General features: G+C 40.1%; 1 protein-coding gene across 1 annotated transcript in view; it reads left to right on the top strand.

The window, feature by feature from the left end:
• commd10 (COMM domain containing 10) overlaps window positions 1-10,822 on the top strand; it is a 66,468-nt gene extending 55,646 nt beyond the window's left edge. Inside the window, exons 6-7 of the mRNA XM_085475830.1 lie at window positions 9,987-10,046; window positions 10,257-10,822. Coding sequence (XP_085331956.1) covers window positions 9,987-10,046; window positions 10,257-10,295 — 99 coding nt within the window. The 3' untranslated portion in view covers window positions 10,296-10,822. The remainder of the gene's footprint in view (window positions 1-9,986; window positions 10,047-10,256) is intronic.
• The last annotated feature ends 2,569 nt before the right edge of the window (window positions 10,823-13,391 follow it).

Raw genomic sequence — 13,391 nt, 5'->3', positions numbered from 1 at the left:
TCTTGAGTAGAAACATCTTTGTATTAATTACGTCTTGTAATCAGTAGTGACCATTTACTTGCAAATCATGCTTTACCCCATAAAACCTTCTGAATACTAATACCATGTATTGTGCCTGTCCACTAACTGGCTGAGGGAATACCCAGCAACATGCCTTAATTTGAGAAATGCTGGCTCTAATAGATCATGACATTTTGGAAGTTTTAAGGGTCAGTAGTCACCATTTTGTAATTGTCTTATTATGGCACCCTGTGCTTGTTCCGAAAATGTAGTTACAGCACATGTTAGATTTATGATACATTACATTTTGTTTGATTGGTGTGCCATAATGAGTTTAAAGCTCCCCAGCACAGTATAATGCTTAAACAAATTAGTTTTTCTCCTCAGCTGCAACTTTGACCTGTCTCTGATTTTCCCACCTGAGTTCTTCATCCAACAAGGTGAATCAGGTGGCTGCAATCTAGGCAAATTTCAGAAGTGTTGATGAGATAGACACATTGACAGAAGCACTCGTGGCATGAAACAGGATGTAGCACACCTGTGGCTGTGCTGCAAACAACAAAAATGTTTGAGAGGTTTAAAGACTGTTTTGTCAGCACACCTGCCAGTATTTGAGTTGTTAGTGACAGACAGCTTTGCGCCTTTACAACCATTTACATGGAAACACATGCGCCACCAAACAAACCAAAAGCACTCTTATATATAAATAAACTAGGCTCACACTTGATTTTGACTTTGTTTTTTTGCTGTGATGCAACAGATGTGTTTTGATTGTTAATTTGGATATTAAAGGAAGTTTTAGTATGCAACTTTATTAAGTACATCAACAATGATGAGATTCCAGCGTATTTGATGTAATTGCTGTTTTCTCCTAAACGCCACTCAGTCTTTATGCCACAGTTTTATCACCTGTCTGCATGCACAGTGAAAGACGAGCGTATCCTCTTTCAGTAACTCCTGCTGATCACCCTTCAGCAAGATGACAGAAAGAAACAGAGACGCCAGGTAGAGCTTGTGAAATTTGGCTTGCACGAACACAGAGAAGCAGACAGGTTTGCAGTGATGCGTGCACTTTAGGCTAACTGACAAACAGGGGTGTACAGAGGACTTACTGTAAACTGGCTACAGAGAGTTGTCAAGCATAAAGACAACTTGGAGCCACAAGAATAAGATAAACCAACGCTCATTCTATTGTTGCTCCTTTTTGTTTTTTTTGTTAATGCTCTGTATGTTCAGTGAAGCCAAGCTGAAACAAAGAACATATGTGTATTTTAAAATACCGTATAGCAACCAGGAAAGGGAAGGGTGTATTTGTAACCACCCGCCAAAGCACAGCTTGTATTGTTTTCACCATGTGTGTCTGTGTGTCATCTCGACAAAGTCTGGCCCTGGAGGGGCAAAGAAGGACAAAGAGGGTTTTGAGCACTTTGGCAGATGTTTTTATGTCGGTCTGTCCAGATAGTTTGTCAACACAATAACAGCGCTAGTTATGCAAAGCCCAAATTTTACAGCTGTGGTTTCAAATGAAGTTAAAGTCTGAAGATGGATCTGGTCTGAGATATGAGTACTGAGTAAAGCCCCGAGCACTCAGGCCTAGTGACGGGTTGGCAACCAATGGTCGCTAGGGAAAAATGTGTATTCCAACACACCAACCGCAAATGGAAAATAAGCTAGCAAATGAAAATTTTTATTTTGGTCATTTAGCAATTACCGGACATCGCAAGGATTTCGGGTTGCTACTAGGTCACTATCTAAACCTGGGTGACTGGGGCTTAACTTGGTATGAACTACTTCCACTGCGAGTGCCTGCCAGTCTGCAAACATGCTGGTTATAAGTCGTTTAACTGGAGGAGGTGAAGACGGGACTATTGCTGTTACCAATGCATACCTAATCCAATAGTAATTTTTAATATCAATTCGTTTTATTGAGTACCTACATTTTTTTTCACAGCCTTGTGGGACAGGCAACGATCCCATGGTCATCTTACCTTAGGTCAAACACACTGAAACTGAAGAAAAGACCAGCAAATTAACAGAAAAAAAGAAGTGATTTAGAGGAGTCAACACTGAGCTGGAGCAGCTGCCTGTAACTACAGTATTATCTAAATAAAGCAATAAGAACACACATTAACGTGCATATTTTCCCCCTCACAGTACCGATGAATCCTCCACTTCTTTTAAGTGTGTCTCAGTGTAATCTTTCACATATTTCAGTTTCTGCCATTTACAGAGTGTCTGTAGCATCATTACCTTCCCTAATTTCCGCTGTGTATTGCAAGGTTTTTCCAACATTGTTCTATTTGCGGGTGTTTTCTTACGCTGCAATGTGTTTGACCTCTCAAGGCCGCTGTAGTTTTTTTAAAATTTTTTAAAATCATTTTATGTATATTAAAATATAATATTTTCCACAGCAGTTGAGGTCCAAGAGCTGGTGTCACAGCTGGTGTATTCCCATCAAAAGATGGTCACTAATTACAAGTGTGTGTGTGTGTGTGTGTGTGTGTGTGTGTGTGTGTGTGTGTGTGTGTGTGTGTGTGTGTGTGTGTGTGTGTGTGGTGAGAATAGGGCCTGGAAAATCCAACAGCTTAACCTCCTGCATAATCCATCTCCCTTTCTATCTATCTATTTGTCTTTCAGAATAGAGATTTCTTTGTCTGGAAAAGTCAACAGAGTCTGCCGATTGAACAAACTTTGAAAGAGCTCATAGTCACAGAAAACTTGTAATGCAGCAAAGTCATAGAGATTGTACCGTATCCTCTTACTGCAGAGCTCTTCAGCTGGTGAAATTAGAGCAACTCTTTCTTTCTTGTGTCGTATTAAAGGAACCAGAAAGGCAGGTTAATAACACTTTTATTCAAAGTTTTTCATTAAAACTTTTGCATCACATTTGTTTTGGTTGAGATGAACTGCAAAACATTTTTTCGTGCTAAATATTTCAACTTTAATGCTCTCAAAATCTGTCAGAATCAGTGGCTTCAAAACTTCTTAAATCATTTATGTCAGTTGCCATAAACATGTGGGACATATCAAGGCCTAAAAATATTTTATTACTCTTTACAGTTTGTGTAAATACCAAGAGGATGAGTCTTTTCTTTTTAATTTTTCACAACCTTCATGTTTTTCTTTCTGCTAATTAAGACCTCTCATGAATGTGACATCATTTCTGGAAGATATGCCAAGTTTCATGTTAAAAACCTTCCACATGGGTATCTGGGTGCCCCAGAGGGAAAACGCTTATCTGGGGAAATGCTTTTTCCCAGATAGTGTCATGTCTATGGCACAGCTGGTTGCTTCTACACACACAGAGACAGAGGCAGGGTGAGAAGTTACAGAAAGTAATCACGTGATGATCGCTGCACCAGAATTAAAAAAATAACTCGTGAATTCATCTTGCAGAAAAATTTAAGGGTCTGTGTTCACAGGCACTGGAATCTCTAATGACCTTGTTTGTTTAGGGGCTTTTTTTGAAAACAGCTTGTTTTTAGAAGGTTAAAAAGTATTTTGTTGAGTAGATCAAAATAATTAGGTTAGTCACAGTTAGGATTAGTTTCACCTCAGACATGACAGGACAGTGTTTGTATTGTAAATGCCGCCACTTCTTGAGAAGTGATACAGACGAGCGCAGTCGTATTTCACAACTATTTTCAGCTGAAACTGTCGTGAGCGCAGCAGCAAAACAAAGCTGTACAGTGAGCATGTTTTTGCACAGAGGACTGTGAGTGCTGTCAACCCTGAACTTCACAGAATGTGCCTTGAAAATAGACACACAAACACAAAAAAACTGCTGTTCTGAGAACCTAACTTTAAATTTGCAAACAATCTTCCAAAAATGCGAGAGTACAAACCCTTCTCACTCACACTCGAGGTTATGGTCAATTAACCTGTACGGGCACAGGGACGGCACGCAGACTCCACGCAGAAAGGCTCTCAATCAAACACGAAAATTGTTTTGCTGTGAGGTGACAGTGTTCACCGCGGCACCACTGTGATGCCCCTTCACACGGCCACACATATCATTTAACTATTCTGCAGAAGATTGATTGTCACTTGTATTCAACACTTGAGTCTGATTTGCTTCACATCGTGTCTGTCTGGTATCGACCCTGCCATGCATATTTTAAGATTGCTTCACCCAGCAGACCCGCTTTGAGTCTCTATCGCTCTCCGTGAAATTATCCACAGCTGTGTTTTTATATCTGGTTTGCAAATTTCTGGATTTAAGTAATAGAAGAGGTTTTTTTTGTTTGTCACAAAGAACCTTCTCTTAGATAATCACAATTCTTTTGCCCTTTAAGATACTATTCTGTCTTTGAGACTCTTCACTTTGTCCTCTACTCTTTCAGTATGCTGCTCATTTCTCCCATCCTCTCTTTTTTTGTCATTCTATTTTTCTTTTCATGTTGTACTCACTCTCCCGTTCCTTATTCCCATCATGCCCTTCTTTGTTTTATATTTGTCAGAAGTAAGAAATCCAGTTTTTGTGTAGCACTCAGGAAAGAAAAAAATCACTCCTTTGACAAGTGTTTCAAATCCAAGCTTTACTTTATTGTACTGGAGCAAATAATTTATGAAGAGTGCGTTTTTGCGTCCTCCTAGCCCCATTCCAATGAACTCGTGTGAATTAAAAGCCGCTACTGCTCCATGTTGTCCACCACAGTCTCTTTAAAATTGTTAGAACTGGCCACAGTAACAACTTGATGAGATAAAAGCACCATTTGTTGAAAGTGTCGTTTTCTTTATCAATTGGAACACACTCAAGAATACAACAAACCTCTTTAAGCTGAATAACACGAAATTGCTCTGTTCTCAACGTCAGTGCTGCAGTTACCCGTTGTTCGTCTAGATGACAGTAGATGATTGCCCCTCTGAGCTTCAGGAGGAGTAGTGTTTTTCCATTTCATATTTATTTAAAGGGGAAATTCTTGTTTAAAATGCTTCAGTTTGGGTTTAGGTTTTAGGTCATGGTCAAATTTTGTTGTGTTCCTCGGAGTAATGTCTCAGATCAGAAATACTAAGATCTGTAAAATAAAATATGACAAGCCAAAAAAAACCCCAAAAAACTCAGAAGGCCAAGAGTAAACAGGTTGTACGAGAACAAGACAAGATTCACACTCGTGACTCTCTGAGGTCATAAAGAAAACACACCTGTCATATGCCGATATTTATTTGACCTGATTGTGACACTCGATGGAAAGTCAATGGACCAGTAAAGTCGGGTCACCCTAAGAAGTTTATCTAAGGTTCATCCAGACCTGCACTATGAATCACAAATGTCATGCTGGTGGAAAAAGAGATGAATTCCAACATCTAATTTTGAAATATTTCAGTGTATTTGTGAAAGATTTAAAGATTTGGTGTTTGCAGCTCTGGATACAAAGTCAGGGGATGACTGGAGCTACTAGGTTTCCTCACCTAGGTGCAACAAATGTATGTGGCAAGTTCATAGAAATCCATCTCTGAAAACTATATACACTCACCAGCCACTTCATTAGGTACACTTGTGCAACTGGTTCTTATATATTTCTACTCGAGGACTCAAAGCTCTTTATACAACATACCCCATTCATGCATTCATATAAGCCCTTTTTGTGCTTAAGTGCTTTCTGTCTAACATTTGCACACATTCACAGTATCATGCCCAAGGATATTTAGCATGCAGACTGGAGCAGCCAGGGAACGAAACACCGACCTTCCGATTAGTAGATGACCTGCTCTGCCTCCTGAGCAACAGCCACAGTTTATCCTTAATACAAATAGCTTATATCTAATCCAGCATCAGAAGGGGAAAACGGTAAAAGAGAAAATTTTCAGTGAGTGGCAGATCTCTCAGAGAAAGGGTTGTATTGCCGAAGAGGAACAGAGAAAAATGGCTATACTTCTTCGAGCTGATATAACTCAGATAACCACTTGTTGCAAAACAAAGTAGGGGAAAGAGCATCTCTGAATACAACAGTTGAACCTTGAAGCAAATGGGCTATAGCAGCAACTAGAGCTCGTTTGCTTCAAGGGTGCCATTGTTGTCAGCTAAGAAATGGAAATTGTTATACAGTTCACCTAGGCTTGCCAAAACTGACCAGTAGAAGGTTGGAAAAACAGTGTGTGGTCTTATGAGCCTTTATTTCTGCTGGGGTAGGGTCAGAATCTGCCAAAAACAGCAACAACCAAAGCATGCATCCATCCTGCTCTGTACCTGCAGTTTGGCCAGGTGTTAGTGTAATGATGTAGGGGATATTTCCTCGGCACACTTTGGGCCCTTTAGTACCAACCGAGCATCGTTTAAACACCACAGCCTACCTGACTGCTGTTTCTGATCATGTCCCTTCATGACCACAGTGTACCCATTTTCTGATGGCTGCTGCCAGCAGGATAACGTGTCATGTCACAAAGCTTCAAAATCATTTTAAACTGGTTTCGTGTACATGACAGTGAGTTTGCTGTATTCAAATAGCCCCCATAGTCATCAGATGTCAGAAGAGCGCCTGTGAGATGTGATGGAATGAGAGATTTGCATCATAGATGTGAAGCTGACAAATCTGCAGCAACTGTGTGATGCTATCATGTCCATATGGACTAAAATCTCTGAGGAATGTTTCCAGTACCTGTAAGAATTAAGGCAGTCCTGGGGATGAAAGGCATATATAAAAAATGGAATAACGAAAATAATAATAATCACAACAGAATTTTAACCCAATTTTTGTGCAATAAAAAATTTGGTGAATCTGGTGGATGTTTGGGGTCCAGTTTTTAAAGCTGCCAATTAGACAGGTTGTCTACCACGATTTAAAAGTAAAAGTTCAAGTGAACACAGCCAGAATATCAGTAACCATTTATTACATAATGATGTTACATTGACATTACAGCCAGTTTCCTCGTTAATGGTACCTTTTTTTCCCTTCTAAATAACATTTCCTATAATGTGCATCCATTTAATATCTCACTGTCTTTGTTTCTCTGCTATCGAACAACACATCCAGATTGGAGAAACTGACATAACATTGTTATTACTGATAGCACTGAAGGCCAGAGCTGTGGAAATCATGTGCATGTTGTAATTTTGCTTCAAGTGTCCAGAGACTAAAGAATTAACAGGGTGTCCTCATGGTGAGTTATGCTGTAATCCCCAAAGAGTCTTTATCCTCTGTGACTTTGTTGACTCATCTTGAGAATTGTACAAGTGACATTGTTGAGAGCTTTTAGCACTGAGAGAAGAAAAGTTTGTCCTACATTTCAAGGATATATTTCAAGGAGTTTTGTTGATTTATTTTATGACTTTATAGGTCATTTATTTGCTAATTTACGCCTTTGCTTGTTCATTCTACCTCGTGCTTTGGGTTTCCCTCAGTGTCTAGCCTATATACGGTTTAACATGTAGTGCATATGGAACACCAGATGCAAGTGATTCTGTGATTATGTTAATGAGTTTATCCTGTTTTCTGTTTTTTAGCACTACGACAGATGAAACGTTTATGTATATCTGTGTGCGTGCGTGCGTGCGCCTACTTTAGGGCTGTACAGGGCTGTGATGACAAGGATGATGCATCCTATCCCCATTAGTGTTAGCCCAGATCTGTCAGAGCCTTGTTGGGTTACTGCCTGGCAAAATCTCAACCCTGAGGAACAATTTGATGGGCCAAACACACACTCACATACACATACACATTTAGGAATGCGTTTTCCAAGATAAAACACACACACACACAGCAGTCTTTTGAAAATCTTATCAGAACACAGTGTCAGTCTCACATGAAGACACCGAGCGTTACTGCGGTTTGTTGTACGCTTTTTCTCATAGGTTAGTTTTGATCACAGTCACACACATACAACCGTCATTTTGGCTGTCCCTTGTCTTACCTCTGTCAGAAAACAATAGGCAGCTCAGCCAGCTGACAAGTGTTTATTTCTGCTTTTCCACCAAGTCTCCTGGTGCTGCTGTGACCCGAGCACACTTAAAGACTGTTAACCGAGATAAGTTATTATGCAGCACAGGAGTCTGCTCATTATAATAGTGTTTGCCACAGTGGAGATCAATGGGAGGGAGTTGCGTGAATTGAGGCTGATTAATGCTACTGGAAGCAAAACGTGTTCATCATTCAACTAATTTCACTGCATGCACAATTTTTTCCTTCAAATCAAATCATTTCCTAACGGCAACTGTCTTTCCTCTGAGAAATGATTTATCACCTCGTAGATCTTCTTTGATGTGCATCTTCTTTTCATTTTATCTCGCTCAGTAACAACACTTTATTTAGTTGTTTCAGTACCTGCTGGGCTGTCCTTGCAGCGCTCCCTCAGCTGTAGCTAAATTCAAGGCTGTCCTACATTTTCCTTGTGTTGTGAAGCTGCTGTCGAGTGGGAGCTTTGACAAGAGATAACAGCCCTCTGTTCTCTCTTTTATGGACTTTTAATGTAGCTTCTAATTAATATCTCTGTCATTAATTTACCATGACACATGGCCTCCCTCCACCCACCCAACCAGCCAGCCAGTTAGCTTCAAGCCCCCAAGCTCCGTTTAGTCTCCAAGCACCGAACTGCTGGGAGTGGAGCTTTAGATGGGAGTGTACAATCAGAAAACCCACATTTAGTTTTACTGCCTTTCAGCATGAACTTATTTAATTCCTTTTTTTCCCCTTCATGTCTATCTCGTTCATTCTGTCTTTTCCCTCCTGTCTGCTATCCTTCTTGGATCAGAGTTTGGTACATTTAGGGTAACATCAATAAATGCACTTTAGTTGGCTACAAAACTGCTGTTCTCATTTTCTCTGTGATGGGTGTTGATAAAGTGTCTCCCCATTACGCCCGCTCACATAGGTGGATTATCGTTGAGTCTGAGTTTCTGATGGGATAATGATGACGATGATGATGATGGTAGTTCAGTGATGGTTGCCCTTGGTTCTGTATAGTTTTCTACAGAGTCTGCAGAGAAAAAAGGCTCCAGTGTTAACCTAAGAATTAGCACATAAAGTAATAAACTTTATGAAACTAAAGGCAAACTTGGACTGTTCATGTATCTTAGTTTCATATTCCAGCTTCACAGATGAAAAATGCATCATTTAATGTATAAAAAAACAAAAGCTCCTCTAACTTTCGTGATCCATCATTAACATGACTTCACTCCTGAGTCTATAACAGGAGCCAGAGGCATTGTTAGACATAAAGATCTACTGTGGCACAGGCTCCCCATTACTCAAATCACACATTTCTTTCTTGAATGTCTGCAGTGTGCTAATCTCACGTCAGTGTGCTGTATGAGCTTCCCCTGGGTGACCCGCTGTTTGTGACATTACACTACACCTGTCTGCTGGTAAAAGCAAAAATGTAGACAAATGAATCGAAATGTTTTTAGCTCTAAAAGTCACACCATGCATATGCAAATGTTTCTTGAACAGGACTAATTTCATTAAACTATCACATGATTGCATTCATGGTGTTTCAAATCTATATTACTTGATATTTTTTGTTTTATGAAATGGGAAAAAAAAACATTGTTAAAGAATAAACTGAAAAAAGAGTATTTGCTTTATTTAATTCTAATATAGAAAGCGGATGATGGTTTATATGCTTGACAGTGTAGAAGAAGCAGTGTCCTGTATTATTGAGTCGTGTGTAGTTTTGTACTACGGTTGGTGACACGGTTTTAAAGTAAGCCAACAGAATGGAGACAGTGATGGGTTTTCCCTGTGCAAGATGGTGGACAGCTTTTTTTCTTCTGTGTATTTTTAAACAACTGATGGATAAGACTTAAAAGATGGTGCATACTGGTCAGAGACCAGTAATAATTGATGAAGGCTTTTATAGAAAGCGCAAGAAGCCAGCTCGAGAAATCTGCGTCATGCCTCTTACCTATGTGCTTTCATCGCCGCTGCTTCTCCTCATCGCTGCTGCTTTTGTATATTTCTGAAGTTTTCTTACTTTTTCGATTGTTTCCTCCCATAAATGTCATGCCTCTCTGCTTGTCTCTAACCTCGTTTCTCTCTCTGTCTCTCCAGGTTCAGGAAAATGTCTTCGTGGAGTTTAACCACCAGCAACTGCTAGATTTGTACAACAAGGTTTGTTTCATTATGTTTCGTGTGTGTGTCCGTGCCACTTTCATGCCACATCATCTTCGTGTTTTTGTGCCAAGTATCCATGTTGCATTTTGCACTCCTTCATACTTCGATCTTTTTAAATATCTCTTTCAGACTTCCTCTCCTTCTTTGTGTCATTCTTTTGTGCACACATTCGCTCCAAAAACTCATCATTTCCCCTCTTTCTTTCAGCTCGAAATCGTCCAAGGACAGCTGGATTCCCTGACATGATGCCTTTTGGACTTTGTACAGCCACACACACACAGACACACTCAAGCACACGAACTATATGTTAATGGTGTTTTTGCTGACAGCCATGCAGCTGTTAGAGGCCTAGCAATTAAATTTTGTGCTCTGATTTATTTGAGAAATATGTCAAGTTTGAAGAAATGAGTTCCCTTTTGAACTCCTTTTTGCACTCATTACTCAGAGCCTGGATTTTATAGCGGGAAATTACCCCAAATTCATCAGTATGAGTTGTACTTGAACAAGTTTGTTTAATAATGTTTTCTCCACCCTCTAGTAAATTAATGCTTGCTTTCCTTATACATTCCTTATAACAAGATGTAGATGATGAAAATGTGCCAACAGTCATTTAGCTTCAAGTTTCCTTTGTACTCTCAGAAAAAAAAAAAAAAAAAGGAAATTAAATGTCAAAATGTCTTTTGAACTACAACAAATACATTGTGTAGCTTGAAGAATGAACTACTCTCCATGGCATTCTAATAAAATCTGAAGTGGAGGTGAAATCCATCCAAGCTGTTGTTATTTAGTGAAGGCTCATTATTTCTCATTAAGACCAACCTGGACTGCTGGTTCAACAGATGGGAGTTCTGGGAGGCACAGCAGACCTCCAGCGTGATTGTGTGTATGAGACTGTGTGCACAATTGTGTGTCTGTGAGAACATGGGTGTATGACTGTGTCCTTGTTTGTGCGTCTGCCCTTTTGTGTATGCTTGTATGTGCATAATTTCCTCGCGTCCACACTGAACTAAAGCTTGAGAAGTTCCCTAATTCCCAGGTGTTGTTTTCCCCTGGAGCTTTAGTGAACCCATTTACTTTATTAGATCTATCCAATAGCTCTTCTCTGCATTCTCTGGTGATTCGATCTGTTAGACTGGGGGGGTTTTTTTGTCTGGCAAAATGAAGAATTTCATTTGTAAAGTGTAGAGTCAGTGGCGTGTATATGGTGTTAGTTCCTATTTGTGTATATGTTCAAACTTGTTTACCTATGTAGTGTTTGTCACATGGCTTTTGAAATTTTAAGTCCGTTAGGCACCAGAGAGGGAACAGTAGGTCAACATCTAGCAACCACCGGTAGGGAAAAATGTGTACTCCCTGACAGACTGGCAAGTGGTTGCTAGAGATTGAAGTTAGGGTGAGATTGATTGTAAAAGCCCCAGTGATGCAGGCCTGGAGACTATTCAGAGACCCCAATCACTGGCTGGGAGGGTGGCCTGTATATTCTTCAAATAATTGGAAAATGATTCCGGGCAGTCACAAGGTGGATTTGGTGGCAAAGGAGACCTCCTTGTAATAACTTTAATCACCAGCAGATTGCCATAGTCGCCCAAACTTCCATGGAAGGCACCAACTCGCCCACAAACACTTACTACTAACCGAGCAGTCACAAAACTGTGAAAACTGCAACACACTGTTTAGCATTGCCTTCTGCCCAGCTAGTAGTTGGCAAGTATTTGCAAACATCGTGACATCTTCTATACAAGCTATGGGCAGCTGCACCAGTCTGTTAATGACCAAAGCCATGACAAGGAAGCTTTGGGTGCTGTGGCCTCTTTGTGACCAATTTCATTCGGGGGCTGACAGCGACCACTCACCAACCAGTTGGGGAATATACATTTTTCCCAACCAGCCCCTTGCCTTGTGTGACTGAGGCCTTAATTACAAGTTCAATTTATGAGCATACAAGAAACAGATTGTACCTTGTCATGATTCTTCTTTTGTTTACTAAGAGATGGCGTTTTAACTTCAAGAAAGCATTCATGCTTCTTGCTGGTGATATTGATGTGTTGCCCTCAGACATTGATCTCCAACATTTATTTAGTAAGGCTGCTTTCCAGCCATCTGTGACTTAGTTTCTCTGTCTGTGGCTCTCTGAAGACAAATTATTTGGGATTGTTTTTGGAGCAGGTTGTTATTGCAAATACATCAGAAGTCTTGTTAATGAGTCAGGATAACATCAGCCGGCGATTCGTGGTGTATTGCTGTGTTGGTGTTAGTAAGCTGTGGCTTTAGATCAGTAGAAACACTCAAAAATGAAAAACATCAGCTTTCTTTGCTGGATGCCTGGAATTTTCCTTTGCCAGAGGGTGAGGAGCTCAAAGGATCCAGTTAAGATGGCTTGGGGTTCGGATCAGGATGCTTCTTGGATATGTCATTTGAGACATCTCATGAGTCGTGTGCAAAACACACTAGAGTGATAATAAATGCCACCTGGCTGAGGAACCCCTCTGGTTCCTCCTGGCAGAAAGATGTCGGGGAGAAAGCTGCTTTTCTTAACCCCAAGCTGCTGCTCTAAAGCCAGATTAGTGGTGGAGAAATTGAGTCGTAAATATGACGTTAGGAGAAACTTCTCATGCCTGTCTTTGCTTTGGAAATGTTTAAAAAAAAAAATCTCAAACTATATTTGCATTTCAAAAAGTTCTCCTTCAGTCAGAAGGCAACTTTTCATGTGGTTCTACTGCTGATTATGTCCAACTTTAGCAGGTGGCAAGCTCTGTTAATAGGATAATCAGCAGGTAGACAGATGATAAAAACAAAAATACGCACTCAACCAAACAAAATTACTGCCACTTCCAGCTTTTAAAATGGAAAAACTTTACTATGGGAACCCTGCTTGCAGTAGGTCCAGTAATTGCCAATTAGTGTAGCAACTGTTAAACTATTTAAATATAGTGCAAAAAAAAGGAAAGATAAAACTGCTATTTCTTCCAAAGTAATATGCAAAGACGTATATATAAATAATCCACACCTTTCAAACAAGATCAAAACTAGACATGTTTACACACACTCCTTACACACGTCTGAATTGCGGCATTTTAGACCACATCCTAAACAATTTCTGTCCTCAGCTTTTTTTCCCTTTTTTTAAAAACTCCACAATTGACAATTTTTGCCACCATGTGAAAACGCCTGCAGCCAGAGGGAGCGCCATGTTCCACAGCATGGAGAACAGATGGCAAGGCCGAGATGCAGAGATGGATGCCTGGAAAGAAAAAAAAAAAAAAGATGAGGAAAAAAGACACTCACACACTGAGACTCACACTGAGATCCAGCAAGATACAGCACACACAGTCCCAATGAGAG

This window comes from Copadichromis virginalis, linkage group LG12, assembly GCF_057382275.1.
Source record: "Copadichromis virginalis isolate Kocher_CV1m ecotype Utaka linkage group LG12, C_Virginalis_male_GT1.1, whole genome shotgun sequence".
Classification (NCBI taxonomy): Eukaryota; Metazoa; Chordata; class Actinopteri; order Cichliformes; family Cichlidae; genus Copadichromis; species Copadichromis virginalis.
Note: the sequence above shows the minus strand (reverse complement) of the source record. Positions and strands in the feature narration are given on the sequence as shown.